The sequence below is a fragment of the Fringilla coelebs genome (assembly GCF_963513975.1).
Source record: "Fringilla coelebs genome assembly, chromosome: 1".
NCBI lineage: Eukaryota > Metazoa > Chordata > Aves > Passeriformes > Fringillidae > Fringilla > Fringilla coelebs.
In genome coordinates, this window is record NC_140028.1 from 116,533,062 (window position 1) to 116,551,386 (window position 18,325).

Here is an 18,325-nt window from a genome sequence, read left to right on the forward strand (position 1 = left end):
TGCCATAGATATTGTTTGGGAACAACAGTCAGACACTCAGGGAAAACCTTTGCTTCGATGAACAAAAGCCACCCACGACAGTTCTTTGTGCTAGACTTCCAGCTGCTCTGACCCTCAGGGTCTTTGGACTATCACAAAAGTCTGTCAAACAGACAAGTTATATCTGTATTCAAAATGGTTTTTTCAACATGCTTCTAGAATCTAGAAATTTATTGTTTTTCCTATAGTATGAACCATTACCTTTTCTTACTTTCTATAATTCTGAGTTTTCATGTTTGTAAGTCTCCACGATCGCCAAAATGGGGATCAAATGAAGCAGTCATGCAGTACTCTCTAAAGTTAAAACTGGCAGCTGTGGAACATGCTTTGAGTACCACTTCACTGTTTCTCATACATCTATGGCTTGGCAGTCTTTATCAACATCTCTTGTGCTTGCCACAATGTCTAGTGGGAAATCTGGGGTCTGTGCAGAAGTTACTCCAGCTGTTCCTTCCAGGTCCCATGATCCTGGCAGGTTCTCAAGGCTTAGTGAGCTGATTGCTCCTTGGCTAAAGCTCCCTTCCTCTGATCTGCTGGGCAGCACTAGGTGCAGCGATGTCTCTGATGAAGAACATACTGAAGGAGAAAGGGTTGCTGAAATAGACTGAAGAGGAGTCAGGGTAGTGTCTGAATGGGGAGAGGTGCATCTTAAAAATTGCAGATTGTCTTTCTGAATTACCTGATACTGGGAGGGGGAATTTTGAAGGCCTGTTGTACAATAAAGTTCAGCATCCATTGAGTTTTGCAGGTTGGGTTCAGTCCTTTGGGGACTGCTGCCTACAGAAGACAGATCTGTATTCCAAATGTCACATAGTGTGTTTCCACGGCAAAGTTGTGCTTTGGTGCAAGTGAAGTTCCCAGCTTGCATGTGTGAGCAAGGCTGATGTGTAGTCCAAGCCACTCGGGGCTGCAGACTGTCCATTGTGGGGCTTCGAGATAGGCTGTGCACAGCACAGAATCCTGGAGGCTTCTGGGACGTGAGCAGGTTTTCCAGAAGGTGCATCACATTCTTCATATCCTTACGTAATTGTGAGACTTCTTGGCTTAAAGATGTCATCTGTTGTGAAAGGGCAAAATATCACAGTATTTATTCACGTGCCATGCCTAAAATATGTACATACATCCCTCTTTTCTTTCTAGCAATAACAACTCTCATATTTGGCACAGTGTCTCTACACTAAAGAAATGCATTTTGCTGGTGTATATGTAGGAAATAGTCTTTCCAGCTACTTTAATTCATCTGATTTCAAATTATTCTCTCTATATAAAAAACAGTCATAGGGTCAGAACTGAGATGATTTCAAGATGCGGTATGACATCGATATTTTCTTGAGCAATTGTTAAATATTTGAAACCATAAAACCTTTTTATTAAACAATTTCATGCTGATGAATTACATAAAAATTGGATCTTGTGAAATCTTGTTTAGAAATACATGTGAAGTATACTGCTGTATTCATAGCAAAATAAAAGAAATCCATCTCTAAGTTGTTGGATGCAAATAGCAGTTAAATGAAAATCTTGTGGACTACTACTAAAAAAAAAGGGGGGGAAAAAACATGAAAAATCTAAAACCTACTTGCTACCTGTAATTATTTTAAAAATATGAGATTGTGGAATAGTTTGTTTCCATGCACTTTTGTGTATGCTTGAAAGTTACTACATATAACAGACATTAATCCATTGCATAGATTTCTCTGGTGCATGTGCAAAAGGAAGGATCAGGTTTTTTATCAGACCTTTTCTCTTAAATGCTGAAACTGCTGATATCATCCATTTGGTTCCATAAAGTACATGAAGTCTTTCCTCAACACTGCTGTTTTGGGTGGTGATCAGATTGGCAAGTTCTGAACTTGTGTTTTAAAGTTGACTGGCATCTGAACGTTAATGGGGACAGTTTTTAGGCCTTTATAAGGATGTTCTGGGCAAAAAAAAAAGCCTAGCTCAAACATAAAAGTAACCCACTCATTATTTTGAAGGGTAGAATGTAAATTTGTCTCCATGATAGTTATCAACTAGTTAGTTATTTAGGTCAAAGCACCATCATTATCATTAAAATAGAGTTTTTCATACTGATGCTACTCTGTTGAAAAAAGACATGACTGCGCATTCATCTTCAAGCCACATGTCAAAAAGAAAATAGCTAATTCAGGGAGCCCTTCTTTGACCTCAAGTAGACACCACTGATTAGATGACCTATACAGACTAATTTTCATTGTTCTGTCAGGATAGTTCTGAAGAAATCTGCTGGAAATACATTTCAGGCTGAGTTTGATTGTGTTATTACAGGCACAATAATTATAAAGAAATTCGGAGAAGAAAGTAGGAAGCTCCAATGCAGCTCCTATAGATGTATTTATTTTTCTCTGAGCTTAGAGGTCAAACCCAATATACTGTTTAATAACTTTGTAATGATCACACTGCCTTTGGAGAGAAAGTCCTTTAAGGGAGGAGACTCTTGAGAGGCAGGCGACAGGATCTCTGTCTCTGCACTTCTCTTTCTTTCTGCCTTGTCTAATTGAGTCACACAGGTAGATAGAAAATACCATGAGATCCTCTTCTGCCAGTAGAGATGAAGCTTTGAATGCCTGGTAACTCACCAGAAGGTGAGAAATTAAAATACGATGCCGAAGTGCTCTGTGAGCAGATTTCCCTTGGGATCAGAGCAGCCAGTGAAGGTTCTTGGTACCATCAGACTGTGAGAAAACAGTGAGATTTCTGGACAAATCAACTTTGCAAGAACTCCTAAGTTCTGTTGGACCCTAGGAGATAAAATTGTAAAATCTCCAGAAGCTTTTTTGGGTAGGATGGGGGAAGACAGACAATCAAACTCACGGCTATCTAGATTCACTGGTCATCAGTTCTTTTTAGGTTCATCATTGGCCCCTACACCTCATGGATGCAGCAAATATTTTCTGTGCATAATTTGCCAACTTGCATCATTTTCTCAGGGATTTCTACAGGTGTGCAAATAAAATTATTGACACTACCTTATGAGTATGTACCTTACCTAAACTATGCTGTGTGAAAATATCCGCAATTTTAAAATGTCTTGTTTGCTTTGATCCTCGTTTTTTGTTTTCCATTTCTCTTCACTTATGAGCTTTTCAGAAGGTGAATCATCATTTAGCATGTTTCTTTTGCCAAATCATTAAGAAAATACAGCAAAAATCAATCCCAGCATCAGCACTTGCGGCAGCCCTGAATTTCTGTTCACTATAACTTGCTCTAGTACCCAGATACTCTATTTTTGACATATCAGCTAGCTCATAGAGTGTTTTCTTCTCACAAACTTACTCTTGCAACAACATAGGAATTTACCTGATAAACCCCTATAAAGTAGGCTTTAATGGTTTCCAGTAGTATGATAGTCAGAATAGTTATGCCAAACTTAATTCACCACTATCAGTTAGTAAGATCTGTTTGGACCTATTCTGAATGTCGCATACACAAAAAAATATGTAGCTTTCAGGATTTTACAATGACAAGATTACAAGATTAAACCTTCAGTATCTGTATTGCTATTAATTATCATATGTCTCTATATTATTGTAGTTCTGCACATGCATAGCATAACATTAGTGTTCCTTCCAACGTTACACTGTTTATGCTATTATTTTTATACCCTAAAGAGAACCCTGAGCAGATGAAAATAAAAAGGTGTAACAGGGGAAAAAATGTTATCAGTACTATTAACAATTTCACAGTGTTTGAGAAAGTGTAAAAGAACAGGGATTGAAAGCCAAAGGAATTTTAAGTCTATGAAAGAGAAATTGAAAGCAGTATGATTTCTTCCTGAGGAAAAAGCGCTAATTCCTGGCATGCCTGTAAGGCTGCACACTTTTCAGTAGCTCACTGATTATTGCTAGGCAGAACAGCTATGGTACGAATGGTTCCTGCTGTGCTAGGCAGACAGCTTTAAAATTATCTCCGAGAACCCAAATATACTTGAAATGCTGCCTTAACACTTCCTAGGACTTGAAAAAGACACTGCAATGTTTCTGGGTTTAGAAACTGGGTTTTATGAGGATTTAGCTTCAAGTAGCAAGAGGTGCTTCTCAAACTGGTTGATAGTGCCTTTTTAGTGCGGCTGCCTTTTTTAGTAGACTAGGTTATCAGGAAAGGATATATTCAAAATTTTTAGTAGATGTAGTTTATATTTTAAAATTACTTTGACGGTTTCAGAAGATAGAGTATTTTTCTTTACTACCAGTATTAAACTGTTCAGAAGTTTGAGTATTTTGTTCCATGTAGTTAGGTAGGAATGGTGTGATGCTTGTTGCTTGTTTAAATGGCTAAACAGATTTCTTTTTTTTCCCATTATATTTGAAGACAAATTTTAAACTGGAATGCCTCGCTCTCATCACTGGTCCTGGGTAATTCTGAATGTCCTAGGGTGACTTTAATAATGAACCCTAAATTTAAATAATGGATAAAATAAGACTTTTTTTCTGTTTATAAGCTGATTAGATTCTTATCTGTACATGTTTTTCTCTCCCTGTGTTTACTCCCCTTTGGAATTCAAACTTCAGACCCAGATATCTTCCTGCTTTGACTCTTTCTGAGCACCCAAAGAAGTGAAGATGAATATTGGCTTCTTGAGAAATGGAAGCTGTATTTTGGCAAAGTGGAGGAGTTGCTTCGCTTGCACTGCATATGGCAGCTTCTCTATTCCCTTGCTTGGTCTTTCATTGTTTCTTCTATTCTGGTTTTTCATTAAGTCAGGGAGATTTTCAGCTAGAATGAATTGTCTTTGAAGCTCAGATTGACTAACTGCTGGTATTCTGTTTCTTACTGACTGTGCTGTTGAATGAATGGAACAAGAATTGAGCAAAGACAGACTCTTCATTGATCATCTATCAGCAGCTCTGTGGCCATTGGTATTCTGGTGACAGATGTTTCTGATTTAATGGCTTTAGAAACAAAGCTAGTTGCAGAAAGAAAAAAAAAATCCAGTGCAGCTAATCTGAGTTCAGATCAAATCTATAGGATTTGTGCAGTGACATGATGATTTAGTTTCAGTGACATAAATCCGGGAATCTGGAAAGTTGTGAAATTGGCTTTACCATGTAAGAGTAGGAAATGTGGTAATTTGTCTGCTCACTCTCTAGCCAGCTCTTTGGTAGTTCTAGTGACCAGTGTGTCTGGGTAAATTAGGACACCAAGATTATTGCTACTAAGCATATAAGGATAAACAAGAGAAGTTTAAAGGACTAGAGTATTTAAATATATTCAAGTTAACAAGGGTCCCATGAAACTCAGTATAGAAAAGGGGTTCCCAAACTGCAGTTTTAATAATAATTTGTGACTCTTCACTGGGAGTGAATCTGGTGGGAAGGAGAGGGGAGGCGGAGGGGTATGAGAGGAAAGTTGATTAGAAGTATGGAGCGCCTGTCCTACAAGGAAAGGCTAAGAGAATTGGGATTTTTCAGCCTGGAAAAGAGGAGGCTTTGAAATAACCTTCCAGTACCTAAAGGAAGGCTACAAGAAAGAGGGAGAGGGATCATTTACAAGATGATGTAGTGACAGGACAAGGGGTAATGGCTTCAAACTGAAAGGCAGTAGGTTCCGTTTAAATATTGGGAAGAAAATATTCACAGTGAGTGTGGTGAGGCACTGGAACAGATTGCACAGAGAAGCTGTGGGTGCCCCATCCCTCAAGGTGTTCAAGGCCAGGCTGGATGGGTCTCTGAGCAACCTGGTCTAGGTGGAAGGTGTCCCTGCCCCTTGTAGGGGGGTGGGAACTGGATGTTCTTTATAGACCCTTCCAACCCAAACCATTTCATGATTCTATGATTGTTGGATGTGGACTCTGCCTTCAGATTGGCAAAGAATCAGGACAGTGTCAGCATAACGGTGGCAATAAGAAAATCAGGTTTGGAAGCTACTGCTTCAAAGAGTTAAAAATTACCGGGGACAAACTGGTTGACTAACTATTGATTGGGAGAAAATGGAGGATTGTGGAAATCCCAGGAGGCTGGGAGAGGAGAAGCTGGCAACACATACTGACGAAAGGAAACCTGAGGTAGTATATACAATATTGGGCAAAAATATTAAGCAGACAATTTCTATAAGCATCTAAATGAATAATTAAAAGAGGACAGGCAATGTTATGGTTCTTAAGAATAAGCCATGGCAAAACTATAATTCTCTTCTTCAACTGAAGAGCTGTTTCAAAATACAAGAAGAAACTTTAGACATAATACACATCTTGTCAGAAGACTTCTAAGATGTCACTGTCCATCTGACATTCTTCTAGAACTACAAGAAAATGTGAAGGAGACATAATCACCATAAGCTGGATTCATATGTGATTGGAATGGTTTTATGACCAATAGCTAGCTGTCATCCATGGACATTTAAAGATATTCTTTTCAGCACCCTATCCAGATCTGTTTTTATTTAATGTTTATTTTGAATGTCTAAATGAAATTCATGTTCACTTTTAAATATCAGTAATATGAAATTCAAGAAAGATAAATGTTAAACATTACATCTGTAAAGAAAATGTCAGAGGCATGAATATAATATTCTGCCTAGGCAGAGTATTATAGAAAAATGTCTATGGAGGTCTGCTGAATGACACTTTGAGGGCATTAATCATACTCCCAGGATGCCCAAACAGTGTATCTTCTTTAATTGAACTCTATAAAGGGGTTTTCTTCACAAGGAATTATTAAGGCTGCTTGACATTGTGTACTTTGTCAGTGACTTCCAAGATATGACAAAAGACAATTCAAAAGAAAATGATACCAGTGAAGAGCTTCCAGCAAATGTAATGGGCAAAGAAAGTCAAAAGAAATTTGGTTTTCTGAGATCTGCTGGAATAGCATGTTTCCAGAATAAATTGATTTTAGAAGGAGAACACCAATCAACTTTTTCTTATAATCTTCTAGGCAAAAAAGAAAAAGCTGTGAACTTATGAACTTGGATACCTACAGGCATTCACATTTAGATGTTGGGAAAATAGATGTTATGAGTACAGAAACATTTTGAAATTCCTGTTAGATATTAACTGGACAATCGTCATCATGTGCCATGGTAATAATTATTTTTTATTCAAATTTGAAGTCAGCTTTTGGTGTCCAGTTGATTTGTATACTGCATGGCTATACTGCATACTCTTGGTTAATTCCTTTGTCTCAGGTACCTTTCCACCAAGGAAAAGTGCCAGGGACACACCACAGCATATGGGACTTATGTCATGTATGTGCAGTGTGTTCTGGTTAAAAAAATACAATCTAAGCTTCAGAGCATCAACTATTTTTGTTGCCTTCATCAGCCAATACCTATTAAGCTAACACTAAAAGAACAAAAAAGTTAGCTGGAAAGACTTCTCTACAGCTATCAAAGTATGAGAGTAGAGAGACAAAACAACAAGCTTCTTTGGAAACACAAATGTCAGTCCTAAAAGAGAAGATGCATTTTTAAAAATCTCAGTAGGCAAAGTGAATTCAGTCTGCATGTATTGTTTAGAAAGCTTTTATTTCTTCATACAAATGAAACTTGGTTTTATGTTTTTGCTTTAATGTGAAATTGACATGGCTAAAATCCAAAATGGGTAGATTACTTTTAATAGTTTTCATCATCTATAAATATCATTAGTTCACTTTTTGCCACATTTTTCTTGCTTGAAAGATGTTTTACAAACCAAATCACTGGGATAGCCTCGCTGCAAAAAGTAATTTCTCTTGTGTGATGATAGAATTATGAACTTGTTAAGAAGAACATGTATTTAATTACTCTAAGTCAAGCGAGTTCATTATATGAACTCTCAAGTCGCAAATTGAACTTTAACAATATATCCCCTATGTAAAAGTAGAAGCCTGACTGGCTTCACCAAATTTTCTTTAGTGGCCTTAATTATCATTTGCATATATTTTTAATACTAAAAATGCATTTTTTCTGTACTGAGAGGAGAATGGGATTGATTTTTGGCAGCTGGAATTGAAATATATTTTAAAATAATATATGCTTAAAATTTATGATTTGGAAAAGAAACATATTTGTTTAGGATTGTTCCTTTTGTTAGATGAAAGTTAAATATCCCCGTGAATATATTTTCTCTGTTCTGCATAAGTGCCAGATGCTTATTTTAAGTACTTGCATTTAAAAACCCTAAAATTAAAAATAGCTAAATTTCCACTAAGTGCTCCAATGTGGAGCTAAATAGAAGGCAATTATCTAGCTCAAAACCTGACCCTATTCATATTTCCTCATGTTTGTTTGTTTTTCAGTTGAATGGGAGAAATGTGAGTACTGTAATTGTGGGATCTACTAATGTGGTAAAACATGGAATCAGCCCCCAGATTTCTGAAGTGAGGCTGCACTGAGGCTGAGTTGCATATGAGGAAACCAGGGGATATGACAAAGCAATCTGAGTTTGTCTTCATGGACTGTATGAGATGGCCTTTTTATCTGACTCAAAATCATGTACCCATGTTTTTGGATGGAGAATGTGTACACGTAATTGGGGGGGGGGATAATGACTAAATATTGGGTATTTTTCTTATTCTAGCTGATCTGTTTTAAATAATTCAGGTTTGGGATTTTCAAACTGAATCCACGTAAATGTATTTCTCTGTTCTTTTCATACAGTGGCATTCAAATGATAGAGAGTCAAAAGCTTTATTCGATACAGGCAATGGAACAGTGATAGGCAGGTGCTTTATCTAAATGTCTTGTCCATCTGTATACCTCAGAAAATCTGCTTAGTGGTTTCCTGTTTTTACTTTGTGGGCTCCTTGGTAGTTATCTGTGATTGCATCAGGTAAATGGCGCCTCTGAAAATATGATAAATATTCAGATACACTCATTTGATCAGCCTTTGCATAAAAATACATTTGTAAGGCCAGGTCACATGTAGAGATCTCTGCAAAGGAAGGACACAGTCTTGTAAGGCAGAATACTCTTCCTGAATTCTTGCTCTGCTTAGTTTGGAGCAGGTCTTTGAATCAAGTTTTCTCAGCTGAGCAGAGGTACAATGCTGGTAAATATTCAATAACCTAATCTTGAAGCTATTGCTTAAATAACTGTGTTTTTACCAGAACAAGAACTTGAACCCTAGCTCTCACCTGCCATATACTGAAGTTACTGAACTATAATGAATATCATGTCTGCCTAATTAATTGATTATTTATCCTAAGAGGAAGGGACAAACATGGTAGGAGATAAAGTCATCCTATTCCACTCTGCCTTGAAATACTGAACTGGGAGGAAATTCCTGTATCAGTGTGAACGCTCAATGAGCAGTGAAGTTAGGTGAGGAAGTGAAGAAGGTGGTGAACTGGCTGAGCAGCCAAACCATGGAGCTGTACAACAGCAATTAGGGGTGTGCTCAAGTTTGTCTCTCATCCACTGTGCTGACTCTGGTAATTACTCTCCTTAGAGGAAGTCTGGGCATCCATTACTGCTAAAGTTAACAAATCTGAGAAGTGAAACCAAGGCACTGACTTCTGTTACTCTCCTAGGTAAATGAAATGGTGTTTGGATTATGTAGTGAGTGCCATATACCTAAAATACTGCCAAGAGCTCAGCTGTGTTTCTAAACTACGTATAACTAATTTTGTAGATTTTTCTCTGGGGTAACATTTTGTTTTGCTTTGCTAACAAGAGACTGTATTGAAAGTCTGAATGGAAAGACACATGTCTTTTACCCCCCATGAACAGCTGAAATGTTTCTAAGCTAACTAGTGAACTGTTGTAATACAATTGCCTTTCATGAAAGCAGTTATTTTTGCATTCATTCATTGATTTCTGATCTCTGCTGGAAAATGTATTAATGACAGTGTTTACTGCTGCTGGCTACTTGTGACCTATTTTCTCATAATTGCTTTACCAGGAGGAGACTGCATGTCTTTAATAGAGAGCTTTGTTTCTGACTCTGCTGGCATTTTAACTACGGCTAGTAGTCTGCTGCAGCATCAGTGCTAAGTTCCCATTACTGGTCATCATCAAATGATGGGATGATGAAAGCATTGGGTCTAAAAATATTCTACACTTTATACAACAACAAAAAAAACTTCAAGCAGCAGCTACTGTGGGTCAGCAAGGTGACCCAGAGGCTCATTTGGGTAAGCACCAACTCCATATTATTACTTCAGAAACTCCAGCTGGGGCATGTTTGAGTACATGTAGAATATGCAATTAAGAAGCCTGTCAGTCATGCAGTTTTTTCCAATGTAAATTTTGATCCATGGGAGGACTTGGAGGATACCCATCCATCTCTGGGATCTGAGCCCAGAATATTACCTATGAAATCTAAATCTAGTCCTACTGCCTGTGTTATGTTAATGTGAATGAACAAATCGCATAACATTTTGTTCAGATAGTATCATTAGGGCAAAATTAAAATTCCATGTGGAGAGAAACGACCTTGAACATGTGGAGGTTTTTTTCTTTTTTTGATTAACATATTGCCCTACTCCAAGATTTATTTATTTATCACTTTTCACCAGAAAAGCAATGAGAAGCCCTGAACTGTTCCAGTTGAAATGTTTGTTTAATCCACAAGATGCCTGCCTTGGAACATCTGTCACCATGATATATTTTCCAACTGCCTCTTGCGGATAGCCACATAATACATCCTCCTATTTTAAAAATGACTGTCCTCAAAAGGGATGAATCAATATGACTTGTGTGTTTCAAAAGCACTACGTAGGAAATATAATTTTCTATCATGATGGTGGTGCCAATGAACATCTCAAAGGGGTTTTTTTGAGTTCTTTGACCAAATCCTATAAAAACCCATCATTTTTCATGACCCATAGTCAATGGGTCATGAGACTTTTGTCTGAACTCTACAGTTTGACATACAAATGAGGCAATGCATCCATAGTAACTGACTAACCATGCAGGCAGTCTTAGCTTAGGATATTTAAGTTATCTAATCAACTTAAGCTGACTCAGGATGAAGGAGGTTTATAAGCCCAATACTTTGTAAGTGGGAAATAATAACTAGATTAATTGTACACAATAAAGAAGGAAAAATAAAAAAAAACCTGGACATTTCTGGTAACCAAAGAGCTCAGGGAAGAAGTGAAACTATGTAGTGGGACTTATTTAAATGTTTCCTCATGTGGAAGTATAAGGAATTGTCTCTAATCTTTTCACAGTGAAAGATCAGTAGGCTGGGACAGATTTTAGTCTTGCAGTACAACTGTGAAGTTAGTCTGATGCTTTAATACTGTCAGCTAAAGTACTGCCAGGGCTGTGTCAATAAAACAATTCAGCCCAGAACATCTCCTTAGTGTTGGACTGATAGCTGATTACAGGTTTGAAATTATTAAAAGGGAGGAATAGAAAATGCCACTGAACACTATTGGCCCTGCATTCCTTGGGTCACATTGCTTGAGCAGGAAGGGATGAAGCTCTCTTTCATCCTAAGCAGAACCCGGGTAAAGTGATTTGAATCATTTTATGTAAATTTGAACATGAATGGATTTGCATTTCTTTCAAGGAAATTCTGTAAAAGCACAACACACCTCAAGACAAGAAAATCTAGGAGAAGGAACTTGGGGAAATAATGAGAGGAATGAGACAAATGGAGGCATACCCAGAAGAGGCTAAATCCTTGGAAAATCAGATACACTTACCTCACTCTGGTTTTAGCCCTAGCATGTGACACAAACTTTTTTGTAGGCTTCATGTAGAGAATTAATCTGAGAATGAGTTATAAGCCCCAAACTGCCCTACATGTAGGAACCTCATCCAGTTTTGTAAACTCATTTATAACACATTTATCATGTTCCCGAGTTTTCTCCAGCATTCCTTGAATCACTGTTAATATCCTTCAACCCCCACAAAATCTTGTTACCTCATTATTAAGCCTGCTGATCTGCTGTTTGGTCTCTTCTGCTTTGATAATGAGCACAGCAGCACCAATTTCAGCCTCTGAAAAGAATTCAAATTCATGTAAATGACAAGAGTATAATCACTTAGAAATGATCATACTGTTCTTGCATTCAACCAATCTTTTAAATTTAAACCCGTTTTGCAGTTGTCTAGGATGAAAATTAAACCATGTGTTTAATGATAATTTTAAAATGTTTGAAAAAAGTGCAATTAATAAAGTCCATACTGCTTTCTTCCCTCTAGACCTGAAAAGAATGAAGATGACAACCCTGGTGCCATCCATGTGACAGCTCAACACTTTTTAAAGATCATCAATATGACTGAACTTCAATTGTTATTTTCCTGCTTGGCTTTAAGAGAAACAAGATATGTCCTAGTTGCCACCATGATAAAGGTACTTAGCTATGTGGGAGCTGTTTACTTCTAAAAGAGGGGATGTTGGAAACATCCCTCTGTCTCTTTTTTTAAAATCTTTCTTTTTCCCCCCATCTTGACAAGTTCCATTGCTTTGTAGTGCTACTTCACCAACCTTTTCAGGGTGTAGGCCTGAAACTCCTTGTAATTAAATGTTTTCACTCTTTTAAAAATCTGTATAGTTCCATATCCCTCCACTTCTCGAACTTTTAAAAAAAATATTAAGAGCCAGGTTTACATATGGCTCTTAATTAATTGGGTAGGTTTTTTGTTTGGTTGTTTGGTATTTTTTGTTTGGTTGTTTTGTTTTCTTCTTATTTATGGCTTGAATTTTTTTTCAGTTTGGTATTAGAATGTTTTTATGTTCAATTTTGTCCTTTTGTTTAGCGCCTTCCATGACCAAGGGTTTGGGAGTGTGAGGCAGTTTGTACAATTCTTCTGGTAAAGCATAATGCATGAAAAACCAGTTCCCTCCACAAACTGTTTTATCATGACTGTCTGTCAGCAGGAAAACAACAAATGACCTTTGGGACCTTGTATTTTTTTACAATTGTGGCACTGAAATGGTACTGAGAGTACAAATATATGTTTAATCCATTTATGCCACTAGTGAGGATGAAAGAAATAAAGGGGAACAAAAAACAGTTATGAAAACTGTTTTCACTAAAAAGTGATTTTCCCAGGCAATGCTCACCTCCAGTTGTAGGAGATAACCTGGATTCCTGCCTGAGCTGATCAGAACTGAAGTCAAAGGTTTGGCTTTCTTCGTTATGGTTTCCATCCTCAATCCCATCGACAATTCTGTTGAGAAAAATTGGAGTAATGGAGCAGTTTCACAAATATTATGCCCATAATTATGTTGTAAAAATTATTCCTAAAGGACACATTTTTAAACAATGGTAAATTTTCCACAAGATTAAGTTTAGAGAAAAGCAGAACCTAATATATTGCATAACTTCTTGTGAGTCACTACAAATGAAAATTACTGATAATGGAAGGAATGTGAGGCCAAGTGTAATTAACTGAGGTTTCAAAATTTCACGACTTTTACAGCATAATCTGGGTCCAATCCAAAACTTCAAGGACTATATTTTGCTTTTCATGTCTACAGTAATCTGTTGCTATTCTTTCTTCTGCACAACCTAAAGAGGCTTCACTATGTTCTTGTAAAGCTAAAATTTCCCTGCACATAATCAGGCTGTTATATTAGGTTTACTTAGGCAGAGCCTAATCCTGAACATAATAAATTTATGAAAACATTTCTCTAAACTTCAGTCAAAAGTATCATTTCCATGCAAATAGTTATTCTAAATTTCTTTGAAATGAACTAGCTCAGGCAGGGAAATCTTGTTTGCAAATTTCATATAGGAAGATGTGCAGACCAGTCCCCAGTGCCCCAGTTACTTAGTAATGGTATTGGATCTGACTATTAGAAAAGGTATTTTTGCCAGTTATTTCTACCTGCATATAGCAGTTATCTCTAGTTTGTAGTGTCAAGAAAGCCAAAGGGAAAAAAAAACAAACAAACAGTATTTTATACAATAATCAATTTCTGCATTCAAAGAATAGAAAACAAGTATTGGAGGAATCAATACACAGTACTAAAAAATATATAATTATGAATATTTTCTGTTCTCAGCTAAAAAATGTGATATAAAGAGAACTATATTAAAGTCAAGGAAAGAGAATCATACTACTGCCAGTTGACTGATATGAAGCAACAATTTCTTGTTTTGTCCAGGAACAAGCTTCATATTCTGTCTTACAGCAGACAGATGAGTTAAATACTACTCTGGAAGGGCTGAGACAGAAAATTCTTAGCCTCTCAGTCATTGGGGATAAATTTGTGATGATGAACATTAAAATTTTCATCTAATAAAGATATTTTCATGAAAGCTTCTTGACTGGAAATGCCTGGAGAAAAAGAACAAACAACACAGAGATATCTGTGATGTATTGGGCTTGAAAGACCCATGTAACTCAGACCTCTGTATGCATACCATGTGTTCTTGTCCTTTTTGGCTCTTCCTATGGATTCAGGTCTCCAGGTCATGTCTGAGTGTTCATGATGACAGCTGGATGTTAAAAGACTTGACTCTAATTTTAATCAACCTCTAGTAGAAGAGGAGACTCAAATGTGGTGCTTCAGCAGACCTGGCCTATACTGCTATCTGCAGCTGAAAACCAGAATGATTACTTTGTTTGAAATTTGCTATAAAACCTCTTTAATGTCATTTGGTCTCACTGCTTCAAAAGACAAATTTTAAACACCAATACCACTTTTGTAGAGGTTTCTAATTATATAAAATGCTAACATTTTAACTGCCTTTAAAGCACACAGGAGAAAGCTTACTCAGATGTGACTTGAAATTTATAGATGCTACATTCTTTATAGTGTTTAAAGATTCAGACTAAAAGGAAATTATATTAGCACAAATACCTAGTTAGGAGTGCCAAGCTTCTATGTGGGAAATATGTAATGTGCAATATGCTTATTCATATACAATGATCTGGCTGGGGAACTACATAACCTAGTGAATTGAAAACATGAGGGCATAAAGGTAATTGGTAAGCTTCACCCCTCTCTGAATCAGCTGTAGTACAGCCTTGAATTCTCTCCTGAAAACAGCAAACGCCACTCTTGGAAGCCAAAAATTCAGAAAAGATTAACATGTGACCTCTTCTATCCAGTTGCTTAGGGCTGGAGTGCACTCCTCCGTGCAGGTCTAAGGAGATTCAATTACATAAAACCTCCACCTAGGACTCCCCTTATTATCACTTACATTTTCTTCCTTTTTGGTGCTTTTCCACTTCATAGGCAGAACCCCAAAAGTAATTGGGAAGACCGGGCTCTATTCTAGAAACTACAATTCTAGCTTCTGTTCCTTGCACAAAGAGCTCTTTAAAAATTTGACCCAGTCTCTGGGCTTTATTGCTTTCACTGTGGGGCACAAAGAAAGAAACTGAAGCACCTGTAAAGAATTCTAATTAGTTTCCTCTAGGAAATATCCATAGCAGAAGTTTCTTAAGAAATTTCTTATGCACCTCAGAACAACACAGCCTGGATATATCAACCAGAGTCTTGTCTTTCCCTTGCCTCCCTTTGCCAACACCAAATGTAAATGGGAATTTTAATTGAGGTCTTATTTTCTCTTTAATGCTTACAAGGAAACACTTAAGACTATTTTTTAAAGTGGTATTAACTTGTCAGTTTAAATATTCTAATAATATAAACTCCTAGGAGATAACATGAAAATGTTTTATCTGGGGAAAAAAAAAGGCTGAAAAACATACATCTTGGGCCAGTTTTCCAGCCTATTAACAGGATTAGTCTACAGTTATAAAATTATGGATGGAAGCAGGAAATAATATATGTAAACATACATTTTCATATTTCCTCTTGCAGCCTTGGGTGCCAATGTCTGGCTGCATAAGTTCAGAGCAATAATGAGCAAGACTACATTTCAGCATAAAATATAAAAAAGTAGTTTTTCCCTGAATTACCACTTTTTTTGTGAATGATAATGACCTTTACTCACAGCTGACTGAACCAATTTCATATGAGATCTAGAAAAACAAATGAGAAAGGATCACATAGTGCTATGGTTTTGTTGGCATAGTGGTGTTTCATCAAAGATTGGACATGATCTTGGAGGTATTTTCCAACCTAAATGATTCTGTGATTTCTATGACTTTATGAAAACCTAAGATTGTTTTGTATCCTGGTACTAGCTGAAATGTGCCTGTACTAATAAACTATATGATGAGGGGGAAAGAGTTCTATATAATCTTCCATGTCCTTTTTGTAATTGCATGGCTAGGGACTTGTGCTTTGACAGAGTTAAACAAATATTGTTCAAGCTGTGGCTATTTCACATTTGCAATGGCAAGTTCCTGAAACTTCCACTCTGCCTCTAATGAATAAAGGAAGTGTTTGAACATGCAAACCACTTCAATTTATAGAAGCCAAAGCTTGAACTGGAAGATGAACCACTGCATCACCTTGCATGTATGCTTGTAATTTCTCTAAAGAACTGGTACTAAAACTAGGATTGCACTGCAGCAATTTAGCAACAGGTTAAATAAATCACTTGTAAGTAATGTACAAATTAAAAAATGGAAATATTTTAAATTTTACACTAGTAATACCTCAAATTGTCATGCAATGCTTCTTTGTGTTAAAAGACACAGAAAAACAGATTTGCTAAACTCTGTATTTAATGTCTGTATAACTTCCACGATCAGATTTCTCGTCTCTAATAAAAAAACCCTCCAAAATTGCTTGGCAGTTGTTTTCCATTATAGTTCTGTACTCCAGTAATTTTTTGTATTTTCCTCGCTATGCTATAATTTCATTTACTTGCTTTCTAAATTTTTCTACCTCTGATGGACTCAGAATGTTTCATAGTGCTATTGTGGAAATGGATATTATAGACTAAATGACACCATAAGGCCAGACTATTTAAATAGCCATTTTTGCAGTTGCTCACTTTTTTTACTGCCCTTTTTATGGGTAAAAATACTTTAGTTTGCAATAAACTTCTAAAGCCATAACATTCTGCATAGTGTGCAATGGTTCCTACAATAATGTGGGATGAACAGAAGTATAAACTATTAAAGAATAACTTTTATAGTGAAAAAATCATGGTATTTTTAATAGGAGTCACATGATAGGAAAATGACCATTCATAACTATTACCTTACCTTGGGCTCAGATCTGGTGGGCCGCTGGCAGTCAGTGCTGACAGGTACAATTTGAGGTTTTTTTCCTTCCTTCTGGAGTAGTAATGGATCTCTGTTTCATGTTTGGCTCGTGAGGGGTTTGAGCTGCAAGCACGGATGGGGGAATGAAAGGGTACAGTTCCTGAGGCCAGCTGCTTCAAGTTTCTCCCTAGGTGGCTTTTGCTGCTTGCAGTCTTCTTCTGCTGAGAACTATTTGTGCTTCGTGTATCAATTGGTGAAAGGGTGCTGCTTTCTTCTTCTCCCTCCTCTTCCTCATCTTCATCTTCCACAATTGAAGGGAGTCTCTTCTTTATATTTCCATTTCCCTTGAGCTCTGTCTAAAATAACAAATAATACATACTAGTGTAAAATTCAGAGCCTGATGTTGCAGAAACCTATTTTTTCTGCTGTTCATTCTGGAACAAACCCAGACTTAACACAGCTTTCATTTCTCATTAGAGAGAGCTCTTTTGTAACTTATCCATAGCTTCAGCTATGGCTACATGTGCAGACACAAGAAAAATACAACCAAATTAAAAAAGGTCACTCGTGACACGGTCAGTAAACCCACTGCAATACGTTTTGTTACCAAGAAAGGGTACATGACTAGTTCTTACAAGCCATTTGCCATATGTACACTTGAGAAGATTAATTTTGTTTAACTGAGGCATTTTTTTCTTGAATGTTATGCTACCAGAATCTTGGTGATCCACAGAAGAGCTAGAGCCTGGTAATTCAAATAATACACCTTTTTCACGTGGAACCTTTTATCATGTATAAATGGGATTTACACCAGTTCAGCTCAAGCCCAATGGTCTCTGTGTCCTTCTAAATTTATATAATGGGAGTAATTGCTGGGATGGTAGATTGAACTGAAAAGTCTCTCCAAGTCCTGTTAATGCACCAATACTGTGATGGTTTTGGCTTCAGAACTGAGTCATCAGAATGCAGAGCTATGTCTGGTTTTGAAAAAAAATGCGATTTAGATGCTTGATGTTGGAACCATGGAAATTTAGAGCCAACGTAGACCTGTTTTCTCTAACTTATGTACTAATTAAAGTGCAATGTAGGAGATCAATGGGTTTTTTTCATAGTAACAAAGTATGCTGATCATGAATGCTGACATGTGCCAACACAGACAAGATCAGACCTTAACTCAGAAATAGTTCCATTTATTGCCATGGTACAACTTTCTGTATTGGTAGTAGGTGAATAGCCTAAGGCAGACTCAGATTCCAGGTCAAATTAACAAACCAAATGCAGTTTTATGGTTTCAAAGGGAGTTGTTGCTTTAATT

The 18,325-nt window shown here is 36.9% G+C and overlaps 1 protein-coding gene across 1 annotated transcript in view; it reads right to left on the reverse strand.

Annotated features, from left to right (window-relative positions):
- Positions 1-388: 388 nt before the first annotated feature.
- Positions 389-18,325, reverse strand: part of KCNH8 (potassium voltage-gated channel subfamily H member 8) — a gene marked incomplete at both ends in the record, with an annotated part of 175,750 nt that continues 157,813 nt past the window's right edge. The window contains 4 exons of the mRNA XM_084207923.1: positions 389-1,096; positions 11,855-11,931; positions 13,001-13,107; positions 17,011-17,366. Of these exons, the coding sequence (XP_084064049.1) occupies positions 389-1,096; positions 11,855-11,931; positions 13,001-13,107; positions 17,011-17,366 (1,248 nt within the window). The remainder of the gene's footprint in view (positions 1,097-11,854; positions 11,932-13,000; positions 13,108-17,010; positions 17,367-18,325) is intronic.